The following is a 24,085-nucleotide window of genomic DNA, read 5'->3' on the forward strand; positions in this document are numbered from 1 at the left end:
TGTGGCTCGCGATAAAGACGCTTTCAAGTGATTCTCTGATACAGAATCTGTTGCAAGACAGTCATCTACACTGCATCATGGTATGACTGAGAAGGAAATCCTTCCTCTAGCATGTAAAGATCATTTTGTAGTCCTTTCAGTTTGACCCTGAATAGAACTACATCAACTGAACCTTTTTAACACACACACACAACATGCAGATGATTGTCATATAATTCAAATGTAAAACTGGCAAATAGCTATCAGCCTGTTTGCATTGGTTCCCAAACTTTTTCATGTCAACGACCCCTACACTGACACAAACTAGAGTAGATTTTGTCCCATTCTGATAGTTTTTTTGCTTTTAGATGTATTATTACAGAAAGTGTATGAAACCCATGACCAAAATAGTCATACATTCTGCCATTGTGTTACTTATGGATGGAATTATAGTGAAATTAAATGATAATTGGTTTTTCTAGTCTTCCGACCACTCAAAGCGCTTTACACTACATGTCAGCATTCACCCATTCACACACACATTCCATACACTGATGACAGACGCTGCTATGCAAGGTGCCAACTTTGCCCATCAGGATTTAATCTAAATTCTCATTCACACACAAATGGCTAATTGGCAATTTAGGGTTTAGTGTCTTGCTCAAGGACACATCCATCGGCATGTGACGGAGGAGCCGGGGATCGAACCACCGGCCTTCCGATTGGTGGACGACCTGCTCTACCCTCTGAGCCACAGCCGCCAAATGATGGTGCCTTCAAATGAAACTCGTGAGCTCATGTTTACAACTCATGTTTACAAAATGGGAAGTCATGTACATAATATGCTTGGCGTTCAAGTGGTTAAGTTGTGGCGTCTAGGAGCCACAGAAGCTAGCAATTTAGCAAGCTACCAAGTGGGTAACATAATGCAGTAAATGCAAAGGCGTAATGACAGAGGAAAAAGATGAGGCCGTTGGGAATATCAACATTTTCCTCAGACCTATTATACAATTATGAAGAAAAACAATACAAGATTACAATATATTAACTTATTATGCACCGAAAAATTAACTTCCATGTCCTCCGCCATTTCTGACAACGTTAACAAACACGTCACAACTCGTGAACTCTGAGTTTTCAGAAACGTTCCACTTACGAGGTTGTGAATACCACAAGAGAGGGGTGTTCATAAGGACTCTTCTCGTGAACACGGTAAACACGACCCCATTTGAAGGCACCATGATTCCCCTTTTTGCTGGGGACCCCCTGGAACTCCCTCAATGACCCCTGGGGGTCCCCAGACCCCACTTTGAAAACCACTGATCTAGTGAACCTAAACTGAAACCTCCTGTACACGTAAAGCTGATTACTGAGACATTACACATACATTTTGGGAGATGCCATTGTACTTGCAACTTACATACTTTCCTTGCAAACTCACACTAACTGTAAATGGACGGTGTTCATGAATACCTCTCTTTGTAGCTGATGAAAATCTGGTAGAGATCTAGGGCATTTTTGTTTAAGATGGAGTCCTGCACATCGACCATCAGGCTCTTGTGAACTTTAACCAGGTCCTGCATTAGAGAGAGAAGACATCGGTATCTGGACTTAAACATTTTATTTCCATGTCAAGTGACGAGAAGGGAAATTTGTAGGACTTACTGGAATATTGACAAAAACTTTGTCGATTTCAGCCGCAGAGAAAAAATTCCTCAGAGGATTCAGGAAATACTGGAGAAAGAAACAATTGAACACCAGAATGAAACATCTTAGCTCCTCTCCTCAGATTCTTTCACTGACTGGTTATTGAACTGGAATCAATAAACACAATAATTAGAGTGTTTTTTTTTTACCTACAATGGCCCTAATACGCCATCGTAGAAATGCGAGTGATGAAAAATGAGTCTGTGATATTGCCCACTGATCACAAATCAATGATCTACACCAAAGTTGTACAAAAAATGGTATCAGATTTATGAATTTGACACCATTTGGTTTGTCATGTAACAATATACTGTATGATCTCAGTGCTCTATAGAACAGCAGGAAGTTTATGTACCTTCTCGATGGACTCCAGGGTCTCTGTGTATTTCTCCTCCGTCTGTTTGATCTCTGTGAGGCAGCAGCTGCGGACATCCACCTCTGCCTGCTTCTAGAAACACGCACATCTTAGAAAATGTTGCTTTTAACATTACCATTTTTACTTTTTTTATCTGTAGACATACCTAATGAGTCAGTATATTCAGAATATGCTCTCAGAATAGTGAAATTAAATATCTGTATTCAGATCACATCTCCAAATTTCGAAACACTGATAAGTTTTCTTTCATTTTCATTTTTCTAAAACAAATTATTTACGAGCGACAGTATTTTTAAAGCAGCATGTGCACACTTCCTCCTGCGTGCATCACACACAGCAATAAGGTGCAGCAGGAGGCTGATGGATAGATGGTCCACATCAGTCTGAGAACACAGCTGAGTTCCACCCCTGCAGGTCCTGGCAATATCAACAAAATCATTTCATTTCAAACATAAATCAGGGAATGGGAAGAATTTCTTCTTGCATCTATATTTTTTTGTCTTAAATAACTTATTGTTCCTTACTTTTGTAAACATGAGTAGGTGTAGCAGTATTGGTTGAATAATTGTTTATTTTTTGCTTCAATATACTGGTATAACCCATGTGTAAAATTCTCACAATTATTACATGTGAACTGTCCAAAATTATTATAGCATACTTTTAATTATACTAGAATTTGAAGTATATGTTGGTAGTATTATCCTAGTTTTGCATCTGTTACTATCTAATTTCTTCATAGATAACTATGGAAGAAAATAAGATGGTTTATATATTTTCAGGGATTTGGTCTTTCATATATACTTGTTCAGTCCATAACTGTGAATTCTTGCTCAGGGAAATTACGCTGACATATTAATCATTAAAAACTCATTACTATACTTTGTTTTATATTTATTAGGGATCAGGCAAATGGTCAATTGGCTAGTTTCATCTGCAGCCCCTGGGAAGACTGATGTTAATAAAATAGATAAAAACATTTATTTAAACCATATACGTTTTTCATGTACTTTGTTACATGACTGCATCATCAGCATACACTTGCAGAACTGATTAAGGACACCTTGAAGCACACTATCCTACTTGTACCATGGTCACTTGCGTTTTGCAGCCAAAATCCTAAGTTTTTCACAAGCCATAACTTCGTTTTCCTAGCAACATCTGAGAGTCTGCTAATACCTGGAACAATCATTACCATCCCATAAGGTCCCTATGCAATGGAAACTTTGTTCACTGCTCCAGTAAATAGGACGGACCTTAGTTACGACGTAACTTAAACTTTAGCTCAAGATATCACGAACAGATGATGTGTACGTTACTGTCGGCTGTTAATTCTGCCTTAAGATGCAGTATAATACTACTAACCTACACAGTAGTACACAAAGTATCTAAAATTAATAATTAACAACATTAAAATACTCTTACATGTACTTGTTAGTGATAAAACAGAATAATAGCCTATTCTATAATAATATAACACTGTGCATATTACTATACTGTACTTTTATGATACTTTAAGTACATTTTGCTGATAATACTTCTGTACTTTTACTTCAGAAACATTTTGAATTCAGAGCTTTTACTTGTTGTTGAGTATTTTTAGACTGGGGTATTTCTGCTTTTACTTAAGCAAAGCGTTTATAAGTACTTCTTCTACCTCTGTGTATTGGTACTTTGATACTTTGACTTAAGTAAATACTCTCCGTACTTAAAGATATCCTGATGTTGAGTTACAGAAGAGGATTTAATTCACTTAATTGTACCAGGTGATAAGTTGAAGAGTGACATTTTAGCAATTAGGATATTGTGAGTTATAGTCCAACAGCATCCATCTCCTGAAGCGTGAGTGTGTGTGTGAGTGTGAGTGGGTGTGCGTGGGTATGGGTGTGAGTGTGTGTGTGTGTGTGTGTGTGTGTGTGTGTGTGTGTGTGTGAGGGTGACTCATTGCGGTACCAATGGGGGATGCTGCTCAGTCCTCATGAGGTCTTCATAGATCTCTCCTCCTGCGTAGTCTTCTTCCAACCCATAGACCGCTGCATACAAGTCGTCCTCGTCCTCAAGAGCATTCTCACTATCACACACACACACACACACACACACATTAATATCTCTCAAATGTGTTGATTTTCAGTCACAAATGACTTCCTGCAATGGGAAAGCCATGGGGCACCAGTTTGTGGATAATGGTAACGGTATGTTAAATGGTTAAATGCAATGTTAAAAGGTAAGAAATATACACAGATATGAAGAAAAGGCAACACACTTTCTGTCCAGCGTATAAGTAATTACAAATAGTAAACAATAGCAGTAATACAAGAAGAATCAAGACTTGGGCTGCTCTTTAACTACTAATCACTGCATGTATTAGATAATACTTTAGAAAGGCATAATGCACAATTCAAAGAAAACGTGCTCTGAATAAAAATAATACAAATATTAGAGCTGTTCTACACACATTTGATTGCCCTTAATCATCTTTATCAATCAATCGTAAGTGATTGATGTGGGTGGTATGCAAGCACTCAGTAAAAACATGCAGCATTACTCATTCGTTCCCTCTGACGGTAACAGAGAAACGGAGCCAAGCCTTTTACCAAAACATGTGGGTGTCCAGACCCCTGGAGAGCATGGATGATGAGCAGAGCTGGTTGTGCTACAGAGCGAAATAATCATGTTCTATCAACACCAGTAACGGCCCCGCAGAGAGGCGCCTCATACATACTCAATCAAGTCTTCCAGATTATTGTAAATGCCCTCGTCTTGTAGGCTCTCCTCTGTTGGAAACGGCCTGGAAATGACAGCGAAGCAGCGTGAGGCTCATTTTTTAACAGAAAAATCACTATGAAGAAAATATAATCAATGAGTGACAACTTTTGATGTATTCAAATGTATTCAAACATCCATAACAGCCTAATATGCTTTGGTACAGCAGAAAAATGACACAAATTGGTTACAACTAGTTTGGACAAGTCTACAAATTGGGGCCACAAACTAAATTTTATTGAGATGGAGATCTGCAGCTCCTCCATTCTCACATTCGGTGGATGCCAAAAAATTATTAAAGATGCCAACATAAAAAAAACACGGACCACATTAAAACAATTACACATGATAGAGCACTCCAGGGATGACGTATTTTTTGTAGGCCACCCAGGAAGTTAGCATCGCGCTGGGTTCCCTCAAATAAAAGCCAATGGGAGTTTTCCATTGGGTTTTGGATTATTGCAGAAAATAAATTCTATGGCGGTGGAGGTAAAGTTTAAGTACAGGTAGCTACTCAGGGGATGGAGCTTGGAGGGCACATTTTCTAAAATAATTGTGTAAGCATATTTTTTTAAGCACACCTTTAGACAATTTTATGAAATGTCTACTGACATCAAAGTCGGTTTGTTTGTTTTTTTAATATTTGGGTGACTTACTTGAATCCTCCTTGCTGTGCAATAGCTGTGTAGGAGAGCTTGGATAGAGTGTCCATAACCTGGTGAAAAAAGGTTAAAAGTGAATTCATGTTTTTGAATGGCTCAGAGAGAGACAGACACGTAGAGAGACTGGAGAGGAGAGACAGACAAAGTATGCTCTGCTAGTGTAAGTTAAATAACCAATGTCTCAACAGGTAGCAACACACCAGCTACCACTATGAAAACGCAAAGTTGGGGCTCCCCTGTCGCTTATAAAGACCATGAACTGCAACAGTGCCAGTTCAAATCCAGCTGGAGACCTTTGCTGCATTGCTCGCTGCCTCATTTCATCTCTCTGCTATCACAATTTGATAATCTCTTTATCTTATAAAGCCATAAAATGGTCAAAGAATCATAAAAAAAGAAAAAGAAACATGCAATGTGGTAGTAGCTGTAGTGGTGGTGGCAGCTAACATGTGCACAACAAACTAACAACAACACATTCCTTTACCAAAATAAGACTTAAGTAGCAAGAATTCACTTTCAGACAATGAAATTCAGTATTTTATTTTTTTATGTTTTTACAAAACATTTCATTGCCCTTAAATTGTACATGTTGTACAATCTGTTTGGCAAAACTTCACTTAATCATTATTATAATTATTACTATTATGCCAATAATTACTATTATGGCAATAAATGAAATTCAAATTGAATCAATAGCAAGAGACGGACTGCAGGCAACCAGAGAGAGACGGAGAAGGTCATGCATGGTCTAGAGGAAATGGTCATTCTACCTCAGCCACTCACACCTTTGCATCTGACTGTTTGTGTGTATGTGTGTGCGGTGGTGGGGGTGTTTATTCGTGAGAAGGAAAGAGAACGATTTTTTTAAAAAGTGAGCGAAGTTTGACTACATGCTGCTTCCTCTGCCAATATGAAATTATATCAAAATGTCCTCCTTTTCTTGAATAGAAAGTCATTTATTTCGCAGTCGCATTTTAAGTATATAAATACATTAAAATTCTGCATGTGACAAAGCACCTTAAAAACGTACAGCTGTACATTTACGTGTCTGAAGTCTGCTAACACAAATGAAACTGGAGAGCAGAATTGGTTTGAATCTGTGCTATAATAATCCTTAGTGTTGTTCCTTCATCAATTTCTATCCCCTCAGATACAAGATTATTACTGACCAAAAAGATGAACCACAGGATGTTGGGACGTACAGTGTGGACAGTTCACACAGTGCAGTCAGTAGAGGAATAGAGAAAAGCTGTAATGTCTTTGATGAGGATGCCAAGTTCTTAGAAGTAGAAATCATGTTTGCATTAAGAAGATTGCAAAGAAGTTTCAAGTAACAATGCTGCAAATTTACTCTCTGCTCAGGATTTGAATTTGCAGGCATGGTTAAGAGAGATAGATGATGGGGTTAACTATAACAGCCTTGTCTATCTGCAGTTGATCTCCTCTTCCTGTGTGAGTGAGTGCTGTGGCTTTGGCTAAACCCAGGTGTTCTTGTGACTTGAAAGATGTGTCATGTTTGTTGTGTGAGACACCAGCTTTAAAACTGTAAAAATGGGCCCCCTGGGTGTTCACAAGTTATTTAGAGCATTCGAAACTTTATCTTTCCTGCAACAAAACAAATATTCTGCCTTGAAGTGAGATGATTTCACTTGTTTGAAATGTGGCATTATGTGCTTGAAGCCCTGATATTTAGTTGTGTATCATTTATTCCACAAAGGTCACATTCAGTCAGTTGATTTTAAGAAAATGATCCACATTAGAATTGCCATCGGCTCTTGTTTTGACAGCATTTACTGAGAACAAATTACATGAATGATTTGATTTCTGTGGTATTTCAGAAAAAAGAAGAACTTTGTTACTATCAGTGTGAATGTCATCCTGTCACACACATCACACCCGTCATAACTGATTTAACACTAGTGATAGCTGATGCTGTGCAGGACTAATCCGTTTTTTCTTTTTTCAAAGATATGTAGTGCTAAGTATAGGAAGAATAACGTAAGAGGAAAAAGCAGAATATGAGTTTGTCGAGAGAGATGGAAGAACCCATATAACCTCACTGGAAAAAGAGAACATTTGTTTACTTTGTGTATTGAATCGTGAATCCTTCTAGTCTTAAAAACAAGTTTTTCTCACGGCTGACGTGTCTGATGTTAGCTGAAGCCACATGAGACTTGAGAAACAAAGCCACAAGCTGAGCTGAAGTCCAACCACCATGGGGACTGTGGCCTGTACACAAAGTGCAGCATAATTCCCCAGAGCACCATGAATTAAAGGAATGAAAGTTGAAATCAAATCATAACAAATTAAGTGTGCATGTCTGACTCTATTATTTTGCTATCTAAATTATAAAAGCAGTAGTATTCATTTACACATGTAAACAATTAGGGCTGTGTGTTGGCGAGAATCTGCCGATACGATACGTATCATGATACAGGGGTAATGATTCAATGTATTGCGATACTGTAAGCAGGCAATATATTGCAATTTTTTAAAATCTCATTTCAGGAAAACTGTCATAGTATAAAGAACACACTACCATATGCATTAAATCTGAGTAAAAAAAAATACTTTTTTATGCAATCAAAACAGTGGGACCTGCATTTGCATTTATCACAATCGCTGTAACATCCAACATCATCGCACTACTTTGAGAGGGAACATACACTGAGAGGGCACATCTCTTTTACGGATAAAATAAAGTATTGACTGAGTTGCATTGCATGTAAACTATTCATTAAAAATCAGTGTATTTTGAGGATCAATACAGTATCACAAAACATAATATCGCAATGATTGCTATTTTCGATATTTTCTTACTCTTCCTTTCCTTATTAACAATCAACTAAATCTCATAGGGTCTAATTTTTAATTACTTTATTATCGCACGGCAAATTAAAGGTATCTTGTTTGTTTAATTCGTACAAAAATCGAGCAGGCATTCAAATTGATTCCCCGTTTTCATTATTCTAAAGTCATGTTACATACATTTTACCCCTCTGTGTTTCCAATTTGTGATAAATGTAAATCAAATGATGGTACATTGCTGCATTTATGTTGGGACTGTCCATTAATTTATCATTTTTTAAATTTTTTTATGAGGTTTATCAAAGGATTCTCTCTCCTGACAGAGACCTGGCTCTTTTTGGATCCTCAGAGGACTCCTCAATTCTCCCTTCACACATTCAAACAGCTCTATTGATGGGCATAGTATTAGCAAAAAAAGACTGGCAGACACCAACTCCACCGTGCTTCAGAAACTGGTTGCATGAACTGGTTTCAGTTATCCACATGGAGAAATTGTAAACTAATAATCTAAAATGTCGATATGAATGGGAAGAATCTTAGGGCCCCTTTTTTGCAACATTTGGACTTTTTGACAGCATTTGTATTTATATATTGATTGTTTTGTTTTGTTTTTCCTTTTCTCCGTTCTGTTTTTGAATACTCCCATCATGGACGGCTTGCATTTAACAATCACATGTGGATGATACTATATGTAATGATATGTATGCTTTTTTTTGTCCTTGACACGCGGTTTAGATCATTTTTTCTTAGTTATTTCTACCACTAAATGTGTGTGAGTGTGCGAGTGCAGGTGTATGGATTTTTAGGTTGGGTTATGAGTTTTGATTTTGGTTTGGTTTATATGTTGTCATCAAAATTTGACAATAAAAATAATATACAAAAAAATGAGCAGGCAACCAACGGAGACTCCAGGAGATAAACCCCCCCCCCCCCCCCCAAAAAAAAACAAAAAACGTAATGTTTTAATTAGTGAGCTTTAGAGGATAGGTAGATTTTGTTAGATTTTTGTTTTGTTTGATAGATTTTATGCTAAGCTAAGCTAATAACCCCTCTCGCAGTAGCTTAATATTTACTGTACAGACACAAGAGTGGTATCAATCCTTTCATCTAACTCTCAGCAAGACAGCGAATAAGCGTATTTACCGAAACATTGAACTATCTATTTTGAGAAGAAAAACAAAAAAAACAGCCATTCCTTCAAAGTAAAATGCCCTTCTCTATTCACTTGAATTTAATAAGCAAAACATTTTGCTTTTACAGTCCAGGTTGACATAATTTTATATTGAGGGAAGAAATAAAGATGTTTCTGGCCTCCAGTCTGCTGCATGCTGCCCGGGGTGAAGCCTGTAGTAACTCAGCAGAGGAATGTAGGTTAGAGAGCTCTCATTAGACATTCAGTGGACTAATGCTCAGTCTACGGGTTGGCACAACTCAACCCCAGTGGATTAGACTGGCTGAGATTTGAGATGTTCTCTTTCGGATGTTTTCTGATGGAGCATTTCTCGTTCAGCCGTACAACCCTTCCTGGAGCCAACCCAGCCCAATCGCTGAACCTGCAGACACCCGGATTTTTAACTAATGATGAAAAAAAGTAATGATGCCTCACAATCTACCCCCTCCGGAAGCTTGTTTGTTTGATGAACAACTCTTGAACATGACTGAGATTATGCAGCCCGGCTTGGATGTACTGTACATATTTACAGGCAGCACCACCTCCCGTGCGGGATTATCAGACGCCAGATTAACTGGAAGCTCCTTTAGAACACAACTGAAAGAAAAGAGAGTCTGTGTGGGGAAACTGCACGCAAAGCTCAATATGCAACCGCTCACACTTACAGTATAGAGAGAACCAATGACCACTGTCTATCCTCTGCAGGGACGTGAATTACACCTATTAATCATGTATAATATGCCTCACTTAAGGACTTTTGATAGACCTTTTACCTGAAGAACATTTCTTTTAATCAAAATTTGCTCACACATTAATAAAATATACCTGGAGTTCTCTAACCACTTGCGATACTTTATACGTTATTTAAAATAGTTGCAATATCTGCTCTGACAAAATAATTGAATTTATAAGAAGAAAATATTGTACATAAGGGATAAGACAAATTACACTCTTTTGAAATGATGATAACATTTTTACAGACCTAATGTTCTGTATTTAAGATAAATTTAAATAAATTGTAACACTGCATAGTATAGGGCTGTCCTAGACCAAAGAAATTCTCAGTCGACTTACACTCATACGATTCTGTCGACTAATCGATTAGTTGATTTAATCGTCAGATCTGTAAAACTGAGTTTCTCCACAAAGAATCACACAAAAGCACCACTTTAAATCTTGTGTTTACCAGATATGTGCTCATAAGTTTCTTATAATAAGTCATTCAGCATGAAAAAAGCATAAAAAACTACTAATAGACTACAGAAATTTCAGTCGACTAAGACCAAAAGGACTGATTAGTCAACTAATTGACTAGTGGACGGATATCTCTTTTTTCAGAAGTACTAAATTATAAACTAAATAGATTCAGTACAGAGTAATACAAATAAAATACATTCATATTATACTCCCCCATGGATAACCCAGAGATGCTGAGACAACTCGTACTGCTCCGAGGCAAAGTTATGCACCAAATGCACTGAACTAAGGAATTGTGAGAATAAGGCAGGTTCAGTTGAGGGTGAGTGTGCTTTCTTCAGTTAAATCCGGCTCCGGAGCTGCGAGCGAGAGTCCACTGAGTAGCTCAGAGGAGCGCACTACAAACCCACTGACCTGGTAACACCGTGTACACACACTGAAATCAGCTCCCACATTAACGCAGCAGTAAAAAGAAGACAACCAATGCCTTCAGAAGTGCATAAGAAAAATGCATAACCAGGCAATGGGTGGACACATATTGACACTCACATACACACACACACACACACACACACACACAGCTGACTGGCTCTATATATCGCAAGGGACTAATTATTTCACACTGCATGAATGTGAATGAATGAATGTGTGACTGGATGTAGGCAGTCAGATGTATTACCATTTTTCAACAATGTTCAGATGCAGTTTGCATGTAAATATTCTCATTGAAAACATTTTTAAAATAAAGTACTTGTTTAAATATTTTATAATGCAGTTGTTTTTTTTATCACCTCTGAATAATTGCAGCTGCAAAACAAGGATTTTATGAACTATGATAAAAAACAATGTTGCTGTCTTTGAGGAGTTTTTCTTTTTTCTTTTTAGACACCATTATGTTTTTTATACAATACCCATTCGCTGTTTGCAATTTCACTCTGTTGTTTCTAACTATAACATCTGAACAACGGAGGAAAACTGTAAAATGCACTATTGGTTAGACAGCCAGCACAATCATCACCATCACTCATGTGCTCACTCAAACTCATTTCCTCGTAAAACAGCTTGTAAAAGTCAAGTGCTATATCCGGAAAAGCTTAAAGACTTTCATAAATCATTGCAACTAGAGAAGAAGGCAGCTGAAAGAGGGCAGGAAAACAGAATAGAACAGAAAATGTGTGCATTGTTGGAGAATATGGTATATGAAAACACAGGAGAGTTTCATGGTGTTGTGACAGAAAAGCAGAATGATGGATGAGGGTGTTACCTTTCCAAAGTCTCGAACATCGAAGAGGTCGAAGGCTTCAAATAAGTCCTTTTTCTTCATCCCAAACACCTCATAGCAAGACGTCAGGAAGGTGCGGATGTTCTTCAAGCATAGGAACTGCATAGGGCAAAAATGTACACTTATCAATTTAGCATCCCTCATCTCTATACATCCTTACAGAAATCTGTGAATTTTTTCATTTGCTAAAATGTAAGGGACAAAATGTTCATTGAATTGTTCATAATTCTAGGAATATCATGAATAGGTCAGCTCCTCTAAATCACAAAAAGACCTTTAAAATCACATTTTAGTCATACCCAGCCATGCAGATATTTTTTTAATTTTTGCTATAAATGAGAATGTGAGACATTTCTATACATTATTTACCCCAAAACAGTATTGTTCGACTACCTGAAACAGATGCTAAATTAAAGGGTCAACCAATTTATAACTGCCCAGGTTTTGAGAGGTCCGTGTCTCACATTTCTCAATGCTTACAGCATTGTAATAATACATTGCAAAATTGACATTTCTTCACAGAAACAGTGTCCCACAACAGTTTTCATTCAAAGTATTTTTTTTACTGAATAAATAATCCCTTTGATCATGCTGTTTGGCAGGCTTATCCAGAGTAAAAGCGGCATTGTTTCTGGAAAGAAATGTTGTTGTTTAATGTTTTAAATATAAGTTTTAATGCTTTAAGCGTCACAAATAAGCACAGACTTATGTGCCTCAATTGCAGCAGTATCAGGCAGATGCATGACAGGCTGCATGGTTAGATACCACTGACGTAAACTGAGAAGTGTGGGGGGTTTTTTCTGTCATTTGGAAGAGCCAACCTTTTCATTCTGTTTAACCTTAATAAATCTACATTGACACTATAATGTGAGTGCAGAGATCTTGAAGTTGCTTTTATAAAAGTGAAGGTGAACCACACACTCACTCACACACACAGCAAACTGAAAGTGATATCAGTGCGAAATGAAACCACTAAGAATGTGCTCTTTCGGTGTCACTTCCTATTAGGATCTGAGTCACAGTGGGAAGAGTGCAGTCAAAACAACTTTTAAAGACATTGTGCTTATAGTTATGCGTTCAAGCTTGGGCCACTAAAAATTCATCTATGCAAAATAACGCAGTAAAAAAAACACCACGTAACGCATTCAAACAGTAAATAAGCAGTAAACAGCTGCACCGGCATAATTTAGCACATTATTAAGTGATGATTAAACTAGAAACTGAGCTGATTCTAGAGACTAGATAGGCTCCTTTTTATCACATCAGCTCATCGTGGAGACGCCTGTAATCACTCCACCGCCCCCCCCTGGGGCCCTGTTTGTCTGAGGAGGAAGTGCATAAACATGATGGCTTTGCACCACTCCTGATTACACTCACAGCCCCGGTGCATATTCACTTTCTTCACAGAATAAAGAATAAAACTGCATCCTTGGCTTCACAGATGAAAAACTATAAAGTGCAGGTCTTTCTTGGTGCAGTATGTCGTACTAACTATTGAGCTTTTATTTGTAACCTTTTACATTATTTATTATCTTGCTTGTGCTCATATATATTGATGTTTAGCAGCATTGGTTTGTCTGATGCTGAAGGCACTCTTGAAAGATTTCTTTGAATATCACTTTCTCTATGAAAAAATGAAATAACAAAAGCAGAGATGACATTGAGTGCCTATATATTTATGATTCATACGTAAGAATTTCACTGTCACACTCCATGTTTTGCATTTGCGCCAAAGCCGAACATACAATATGATAAAAATAGCACTCCTGGGCACATTTTCACTACAGTACACTGCACTCTGGTCCTCCAGTCCACTACCTTCAGGCCCTTGTTTCCATTTCTAAGATCGTAGGTCAGCGGGGCACAAAGAAAGGGCCATTTAAAATCTGGAGCCCACTGACACACATGGCTTTCTCGACCATATTCAGATGGCCTACAGCTGCAGGCTCTGAATATCCATTGTTGTTATGCCCTGGGTTTGCTTTTACTGTCTAGCAAGAAGATAAAAGACGAGTGGACGTGCACTGACAGAGCACATACACAACACTGCAGTTTATACGACGGAGCACGATCTAACGCCCGGCTCAGTAACTGGCTTTTATTTATTATGGAAGCAAAGATTTTTTAACCAAAAAAATTGGTCATTTTGACAAGATGTCTCCATTTAATCATGCTAGTTTGTGGAGGTTAAAATTAAAAACTGTTTCTTTGATTAAATCATTTTTAAGAAATCTGTGGTGACGTGGCACTTCAATATACATTTATGACATCAACTAAAAATTGTTTTGCTCATCTCTCAAAAAATAACCATCCAGTAACAAATTATCAGACCTACTTATGTTTAAACTTTGTTGTGCGTATGCTTCATATCATAGTCTTTTTTTAGTAAAGGGTCCTTTGACCTTAATAGGTTAAGATGCCAAGATGATGCCAATTACTTGGAATCAAAAGTGTTCAGAGTCTGACTAGATGACACATTTGACATACAACTTTAAAGAAGACCCGATAAAGATCTAATCACCTGCCACGTTGTTGAATGAAGTGAGCACAAGTTGTTGCACAGGAAGTCATGCTCTTATAGTGGAATATTACAAGAAGGCATGAAAATTATTAGTGAGTATTTAGGTAACCACAACCGATTTAAGTTGAGTTTATTTTCTCCTAAGGAGATATACTGCTGATCTCCTACAGACGCTTGGCTCAGTTAAGCTATACCAAGTGAAATATGCTTTTCACCACATTACGATTTTATATTATTTTGTTTTATTAAATTCAATCATCGTGCTGGCCAAAATAGTGATCTGTATTTGAATAAAAATGTGTAGTTTTGAGATTTTACTATTCAATAACTGTAAGAAATCCCCTCTCCTATCCTAATGCCTAACTTCAAACCCTGTTGCAAACAAAGTACGAGCTGCTGCACACATAGTAAAAGTTCCTTAACTAATGGGTGGATCAAAGCCAGGGTTTTATCAGACATCTCCAGTTACAGAGGGAAGAATTATGGGTAAAGAGAGGTCCAGACTTGGACTATCCCTCTGGGTGTCACAGGCTGTGGGACATTTAGTACTCCCTCAGTTAAACAAAAAGAGTTTCAATTGCTTAAAGTAAGATTTAAAAAACACACACACACACACACACACACTGTGTTGGTCCTTTAACTGAAAGACTGTGACTGTGACAGGTGTCACCTCCGTCAGACTAAAAACGCCGGCTCACAGCTCATGTGGAGCCTTCAACACTGAAGATCTGAACACGAAAGGACTCGTATACATTTATAATTTGACCTTTGACTCATGTAAACAAAATCGTATTACTTTCCATGGGAGACAGTAGAAATCGTACATATTTAGAAGAAGCAACACTGCTGAAGACATGTCCAGATGAGAGCTTTCAGAGGGTCACTCTGTGGCCTTATTTTTCGAAAATGTTTACTTGTCAGTTTGACACAGACGAGACATGTTCCCAAATTCTGGACTTTAATGAAACGGGTGACAGATTGAAAATGAGCAAAAGCTTGCCTTGTGCTGCAAATCCTCACTAATATGCATGGAGCAACCTAAAAGGGAATAAAACTCCCCTTACACACCTCCGCATCAAACTTTTAAGGGACCTGGAATAAAGCTTCTTCATGCAGATTAGTGTTATTGCCTGCAGGTGTTTTGAATGGTATGCCAACATAGATTCTACTTTTTTCGGTGGTGGTGTGTTTAAAGACCTTATGCTACCCTGATTTATAACACATTTTACAGTCAGCGTTCATAAGCATAAGTGACAGTGATTTGGCTTCTTTCACTAACTAAATTGATTCTGTAGCGCCTGATTATGAAGTAAAAAAAATAACTTATATCTACCATCTAACTACAGGTTTCGCTAATATGGCATGCTTTTAATCCCATTCATTTGGATTTGACAGCAGTTTTGCACACGTTATACGACCACACTGTAAACAATTGCTGTTAATTTACAGCAGGATTTCAACAGTATTAACCTGTTATTGCTAAAAACAGTGCTTTACTTTTAATACAAAAGAAAACCTGTTAAATTACGCTCATAGACCGTTTTTTAACTGAACTATAATGCATTCTTAAATAACATCACTTTACTGCTGATCAGCTGTCTAAAGTATCATCAGTAACAGTTTCATGCAGTATTTTTTTTAATTCTGGGACCTGATCTGCACATGTGACGCTTGTACATTGTACATGATTGTAAAATCAGTGAATTAGCTCTGTTCTTCACTCACATGTTGTTCTGGTTTGCATTCTGTGCTTGTAGCCAGCTAGAGACACACATTTTGGGAAAAGTGTCAACAAGTCTATGATAGCCTTTTTCCTAACAAGTGCCTTTAATTGTATTTAGTGTGACTATTCCTATGTCTGTTACCTGCTAAGTCTATTCATCTAGGCAAAAAATAATGTTTATTAAAATGTATGTAAAAAATACAACCTAAATAGTTCATTAAAACAAATCAGTAAGAGAATGTAAACCAAAAAAAAAGATGAAAAACAGCTATATAATGTATCTTTGAACAGTAAATTAACTGTAAAATACTGTGAAATAATTTTTTTTTAAAAACAGTATTTTTCATTAACAGTACAAAGCTGGAAATTTCAGCGACAGTATAATAATGTTAATTTTACAGTAACATAAAGGCAACCCTGCTGCCAGTTCTTTACTGTTCTTTTACTGGGAAATTATTAACAGTGCACAAGTTGCTCTGGAAAGCAGTAGCAGCAATACTGAGTGTATATACCTGTGACATCTGTGGCCTGAGGTTGATCTCCTTCAGGTTGATGGTGAGAGGTCTCAGGTTGTTGAGCAGCTGGCAGAGCAGCACCCCGTCCCGCAGAGTCTGAGCCAGGTCGAACACCTGCGACGTGTCCGCGGTCACACGGTGCTTCTCCGGCAGCACGTTGCAGCTGATCAGCCACATCGCACACTGCCTCCAGTACTCCATGTTACTGTCTGAAGAGCGGTGGATAAACAAGCAGCAGGTTAATGCTCAATGTATAAACTTTGTCCCTGTTTTAAGCCTGCTGTGCACGGCATGATGGCAGCAGCGCTCGTCTCTCCAGACTCCAGCATCGCCTCTGGAGGACGCACTGAGCTGCTGCAGCTTATATGAGAAACCCCCTCTCTCTCTGCTCTTACTGTCAACTTCCCCTTCCTTCTGCTGTCAGATTTCCACAGAGGTGGTCGTAAAATAATCGTTATACTTCCCCCTACTTCTTCTGAAATGAGTTGCCAATGCAGCCTATATAGCTGCACCTGCAGGATACAATGAAAACAAGCCCTGCAGAATTAAAACGCTGTCTATGGGAAACTTCTCTTCTTTTGACATGACAGAAGGTGTTTTTAATCAACGCGGGTTATTTCCAACTTTTATATGCATGCAAATGTTAACCCGATTTCAATGTGCCACTTTTTTTGGTAAATTTGAGTACTATGAAAGGCGCTCTATAAATAAAATGTATTATTCATATTATTATAACTTTTTATTACTTTTTTCGCCATAAAATATTATAACTTTTCTGGACTTTTTTTGGACATACTATAATATTAAATTTAATTTGACATACTATAGTATGAATTTTTCGACATACAGTACTATACTATACTATGACTTCATATTTTACTTCTGTCGGCATACTATACTATGAATTTTTAGACATACAATATTATGACTTTTTACTTTTTTCGACATATTATACTATTCCTTTTTATGAATTTTTTCAACAAACTACACTATGACTTTTTATGACAATTTAAGACACACCATTCTATGACTTTTTTTGACATACAATGACTTTTTGGCTATACTATACTAAGACTATTTTTATGACTTTTTTTTACATAATATACAATGCCTTTTTAATGTATTTTTCAACAAACTATACTATGACTTTTTATGGCTATTTTAGACATAATATACTATGACCTTTTTCGACATACTACTATGACTTTTTATTTTACTTTTTTGACTGTTTTTAGACATACTATACTTATTTTTTATTTACTTTTTTCGACATATTACACTGTGACTTTTATTAACTTTCTTTCAACATGCTATACTATGACTTTCTTCGACATACTATACTACACTATGACATTTTTATGACATCTCTATGACAAACTATATAATACTTTAACATTTTTTTCCATCCATTTTTTTTATTTTAGGATGATTTCTTTATGGCATATTATGATTTTTTTTTATTTTATGAGATACTATACTATGGCTCTTTTAATTAATTTTTTTATGACAAACTATACTATAACATTTTCTATGTCTTATTTTTATTACACTATATTGCTTTTTTATGACATACTATACGATGACATTTCTTAGGAATTTTTTTATAACACACTATATCTTCATCTTTTGACGTTTTATGACATGATATACCTATGGCATATTTTATGCTATACTATATTATAAATTTTTTAAGGCAAACTATACTATGATATTTTATGACCTTTTATATACCTTTTTGCATGAAATGAGTTGCCAATGCGGCCTATATAGCTGCACCTGCGGGATGCAATGAAAACAGCCCTGCAGAACAAAATAACCCCGTCTTTGTGAAACTTCTACAGAAGTGTTTAATCAACGCAAGTTATTTCCACCTTTTATATGCATGCAAATGTTTACCCCTATTTCAAGGTTCAATATGTGCCAATTTTTTGGTAAATTATTTATAAGACCATCAAATAAAGCTATGCACGAGATCTAATGATATTTTTTATAAATTGGCATGGGTCTCTTAAATATTTATTTGTTAAAAACAAAAGTGAAAAATTACTTAGCCATAGTTTCTCCTCTGTTTTAATTATTAGTATGATTTTGTGTGCCCCCTTTGTAAAGCGTCCTTGGGTTTCTGAAAGGCACTATATAATTCCAATTTATTATTATTATTATTATTATTATTATTATTATTATTATTATTATTATTATTATTATTATTATTCAAAAGTACAATTGTTTTGGAATTATGATATTTAGAGTATCAGCAGAAATCATTTTCATTTTAACTGTAAATAAACACTAACTATTGTCTTTGGTGTGCCATAGTAACAACACCATAAATACATTTTATGTAGCCCTATAGCTGCAGCCTCAGTCTGGGTCTCATTCACATGAACGGAGGAAGGTGGAATAACTCTGGATTCAGCTATTAGTGCATTTTACAACTTTTAGGACTTAATGATTTAAATAAGGGCTATTCAAGTGTTCATACTGAGAAGATGATTCAACTCAAAAAAGAATATCCGCTGAGTTACAGACGTCTCTTTCCCGATGTAAGTCTATGGGAAAAAAGTCTTTTTGGGCCCAATGGCATCACGTGACGCACACAGAAGTTGGAGTACCAAAAATTGGTATAAATGACCGGCACTCTTCCTGGGGGCTTGCAAGGCCTATAGAAAGGAGGCTGGGTCACGCTGGGTCACACATTAACGCGTCATATCTTTGGGGGTATAACACATGCGCAGTAAAGTCTGGCCTGCATTTGCCGAAATTGAGCCAATCGCAACGCACCACCGCAGCTTCAGTTACACTGCGCATGTGTCCTACCGCATACCCCAAGAGCCAAGTCCGCCCGTGACCCAGCCTCCTTTCCATAGGCCTTGGGGGCTTGTATAGACCGAGCAAGACCTCGTGGTCAGGGCCAGATGGAGAAACACTACTGTGTATATTCAGTGGGCTGAATACCACGGAAGTAAACCTGGAAGCTAGAAAACTTTTTTAGGGTATGCACCAGTCGAGCAATTCTCATTGAAATGAATAGGAGCCATCTTGGGGTCCGGTATCCAGTTCTTTTTATACATCCATGACCTACGTAGGGAGTGGGTCCTCTTCACGGAGTCCGCCATGTTGCTCTGTCACGTTTCTACAGTAGCCCTGAACGGACAAACCAAATAACAATAAACACTGGCTCTAGCGAGAGCCTTTCGCATTTTTTTTACGTTACCTGAAGGCCACCGTGGTAACGCCAGCCGCCGTCTGACTTCCGTTGCTCCTAAAGTAGTGTTATTATGTTAAGGATGGCAAACGGCGTTACCACAGATTTGCACTTGGCGGCTCACGTTACCGCGGTCTTGGAAAGGGAGGAGTGAGCGGAGGGGCAGTCAGTTGGTTGCAATCTGCAAACACACCACTAGATGCCACCAAATCCTACACACTCTATCTTTAATCTGTAGATTATTTTTTTTCAATTATTTATCAATGATTGCTTTATAAACTCTATAAATGCCCATCACATGTTCCATCCGTCTTCAAACTATTTGTATTGTCTGACCAACAATCCCAAATCCCCAAACTAGGACATTTAAAGTAATATAAAAAAGATAAAATTAGCTGATCCTCACATTTAGGAAGCTGTAACCAGCAATTGACAATTTGCTTGATAAATGACTCAAGTGATCAACTGATTATTAAAGTTGTTGGCAGTTTTTGCAGTGTTTTGTCATTTATTTCATCATTAACAATACAGAGTATCTCTATTTATTCTATGAAACATTGTGTGTGTTGCAGAGTGATCCTTTCCCCTCACAGTCTCTCACGCTCAGCTGACATTCCATGTGGATTAAACAGCTCTGAAAGGTGACTAATCTGAGTTCTTTGTGGCATGTATGCTTGGAAGTTTTGATTTCTGTTTCAATTATCATAGAGTTTTTGTTTCTATAATTAAGATTGTAAAGAATCAAGGGATCTAACAGAGACAAGGAGAAGGACATCCTCCTCCTGTCATGAGATTTACTGTAGATCACTGTCATTAAGCTCATTATATAAACACAGGAAGGAAGCTGGATGTATCCCATCTTGTTTCACCCTGAGTGAGGGAGCCAGATGTTTCCTCAAACATTGAGCAGGCTCATAAACTTCAACTTGTACAAGAGTAACTTCAGTAAGGAAAACTTGCTCTCTTGATAACTTAAGTATAAAAAATCACTATAATACAATGCAAATACCAACCCGCTGGCACACATCCTATACTGTTTGCAGTATCAGATAATTTCCCAACAACTCATGTAATTGGTCAATCTCTGCTATAGCATCTATTGATGGTAAATGCCCTCTTATAGGGATAAAACACATAAGAGTACTCCTTCCACAAACACTATACAAAACCAACACCTAATGTCAGCTGAAATCAGGCATGTTGAGAATTGTTCGCCACGCCACGGCAAGATTTAGATGGTTCTGACCAAATTTGAAGTCGATCTGAGTAAATCTGTTGGAGGAGTTTGTTAAAGTACACAGCCTGTAAAACGCAAAAAATGGGCGAAAATGGCACACAGAATTCAAAATGGCTAACTTCCTGTTGGGTTTTGGGTATACCTCCAGGAGGCTTTTTTGTGCGTCTCCACATGTTACATCTGTCTACCAAATTTCTTCCCGCAGCAACCGCTCCTCTAATGCCAAACTCCTGTCTCCACCACTCAGGACCAAGCACCGGACCTGAGACGACAGAGCATTCTCCACAGCTGTCTCCTCCCTCTGGACCTCACTCCCTAAACACATTCGAGAATGTACCAATCTGTCCACATTCAAATCACAAATCAAAACTCACCTTTTTAGAACTACTTTTAATGTGTGTGTGTGTGATTAATGTTGCGTGTTGTATATTTTTAGTTTGTTGTTTTCTATGATCATTTTAAGTTGAGTAAAGTGTCTTGAGTACTATGAAAGGCGCTCTATAGATAAAATGTATTATTAGTATTATTATAACTTTTTATTACTTTTTTCGCCATAAAGAATTCTAACTTTTCTGGACTTTTTTTTTTATCATACTATAATATGACATTTTATGATTTTATTTGACATACTATAGTATGAATCTTTCGACATACAGTACTATACTATACTATGACTTTTTATGACTATTTTAGACACACCATTCTTTGACTTTTTTGACATTAAATTATTTTTTAGATATACTATACTAACACTTTTTTATGACTTTTTTGACATAATATACAATGGCTTTTTAATGGCTTTTTCGACAAACTATACTATGAGCTTTTTTATGACATACTATACTACGACATTTCTTAGGAAATTTTTTATAGCACACTATATCTTCATCTTTTGACTTTTTATGACATGATATACCTGACATTTTTTATGATATACTATATTATACATTTCTTAAGGCACACTATACTTTGATATGTTGTGACCTTTTTATGGCATATTATATTATAACCTTTTTGCATGACATTTTTTGTGACATACTATACTATGACTATTTTATTACATTTATTAAATTTAATTCACTACATTATGTTTTTTATGGCATACTATACAACAACCATTCTTTTATAACATTTGTGAGCTGTGTGTGTGAGGTTGACGTCAGAGGCTGACGTGTTTGACGGGGTCGATAGCTCCATTCTGGAAGGAGTGCGTGTATTCGTTTATGCTGAAGTTTTCTGAGATGACTAGTGCTGCTTTCCTCAGGAAGAAGTTTTCTATTAGTACCATTTGTTTCGTTGTGTTTTATTGTTAGTAAATTGTTACATTTCATGTCACTCTTTCCCTGGGTTTTAAGTTATTGTTACTCCAAATTGGGGGTCGTTACATTCTCATTCATATATGTTGAGGTCAGAGGTCAGGGGACCCATTTGAAAATGGACATGGACAGTTTTTCCTTTCCAAAATTTAGTCTAACTTTGGAGCAAGCTAACATGACATGGTTGGTACCAATGGATTCCTTAGGTTTTCTAGTTTCATACCAGGACCTTTACATAGCTCTAAAACTGAGGCCTCTGAAAGACAATGAAGTCGGTCGGGAATGCTGGCGATCCTGTGGATTTCAGAGGCTTAAAAAACAATAATAATCAATAAATATTGATAATAATCACTATCAAGAGAATATTTTGCTTAACTGGCGTTTTCTTACTCAGTGAGTTCGTCCAGCATCCTCTGCTAGATCTCGTCTTGGAGGCAGCTGAACTGCTTCTGATGAGCCACCCAGGGGTTTTCCAGCTGCTCCTTCAGCGTTTTCTGGAGGACAGAGACAGAAAAAAAAACCCATTACAGACACACAATCATTCAAACATAAAAATCATGTCATTTGACTGTTGCCGTTTCCAGCTGTGTACAGACAGTAATGTTTTTCAGGTTCACCTCTCCTCGCCTTGATGTCCTCAACTCCATCCAGTCTGCTGGAAAATCATACAACAATAATACACTTTTATAGAATTTATAGTTGTATTTATAGTTAGCATTAACACTGGAAAGTGGAGAACTGCATAATGTTCATGAATAAAATGACAAAGACAAACCTGAAGACTTCCATAGTTCCCACGGACCGTGTAAACACCTGTCCACCTGCAACTGTCTATACGCTGAAATACAAAATAAGGTCATCAGAATTTGGAGTTGCATTCATTTCAAGTTTAACCAATCATGTGTGAAAATTGGATATTTGTACTGATACATTAAAAATTGTATTTATTTTGTCTTGTTTAGTTTTTCACATGAATCCTCCTGAGTCTAGTTTTCAACCTGATTTTCCATTGTTGTTAAAAAAAACAACACAAAAACTTGTTTTAAAATATTTTTTTTCCTAGGAAAATAAAACAAACATATATAAATTACCCATTTCTGTTCCTGAAGGTGACGTAAGGATCCAGAATCTGCCTACAATTATAGGAATAATAGTCAGACTTTGTGGCCAATTGTATCACATAATAAAGAGTTATTTAAAATAACATATGCTGACAGTAGTTAGCCTATGTATATCCCCAAGAAAAAAGACACATATACCTCTTGATTCCAACAATGCTCCTTCCAGATACAGTGGTGGAATAACTCAATCAATCATCCACTAATCTATAAATAATCAGGCGTGAAAAATGTTGTCCCACCAGTAGTAGAGGATCTTATTGGAGAGGAGTGGATGTGACTTTGTTATGATAGTTTTTGTTTGTTTGTTTTTACCCTTTGGCATTGACACACACTCAGATCTCTCCAATATGCGTAATTTACAGTGGATGAAAATTTAACAGTTTGGGTAGCTTCATATATTATTTATATCTGCCCACAAGGTATGTTGTTGTGGAAAATGCGCCATCTGGTGGTTAGTTTTATATGAACTAGTCTATAGTACCTGCACAGTTGAAGTCAGAGGGAA

At 37.0% G+C, this 24,085-nt stretch overlaps 1 protein-coding gene across 2 annotated transcripts in view; it reads right to left on the minus strand.

Annotated features, from left to right (window-relative positions):
• Nucleotides 1-22,953, minus strand: part of LOC119499307 (guanine nucleotide exchange factor VAV3-like) — a 65,740-nt gene extending 42,787 nt beyond the window's left edge. The window contains exons 1-9 of one of the 2 annotated variants that reach the window (XM_037788582.1): nt 22,850-22,953; nt 16,699-16,910; nt 11,925-12,041; nt 5,479-5,537; nt 4,782-4,847; nt 4,013-4,130; nt 2,042-2,134; nt 1,645-1,713; nt 1,453-1,556 (exon numbers count right to left, since the gene is read on the minus strand). In XM_037788582.1, the coding sequence (XP_037644510.1) occupies nt 1,453-1,556; nt 1,645-1,713; nt 2,042-2,134; nt 4,013-4,130; nt 4,782-4,847; nt 5,479-5,537; nt 11,925-12,041; nt 16,699-16,902 (830 nt within the window). In that variant the 5' untranslated portion in view covers nt 16,903-16,910; nt 22,850-22,953. Of the gene's footprint in view, nt 1-1,452; nt 1,557-1,644; nt 1,714-2,041; nt 2,135-4,012; nt 4,131-4,781; nt 4,848-5,478; nt 5,538-11,924; nt 12,042-16,698; nt 17,133-22,849 lie in introns of those variants that run through there. The other variant, XM_037788583.1, reaches the window with a different exon arrangement.
• Nucleotides 22,954-24,085: the final 1,132 nt, after the last annotated feature.

The sequence above is a fragment of the Sebastes umbrosus genome, chromosome 12 (assembly GCF_015220745.1).
Source record: "Sebastes umbrosus isolate fSebUmb1 chromosome 12, fSebUmb1.pri, whole genome shotgun sequence".
Lineage (NCBI taxonomy): Eukaryota > Metazoa > Chordata > Actinopteri > Perciformes > Sebastidae > Sebastes > Sebastes umbrosus.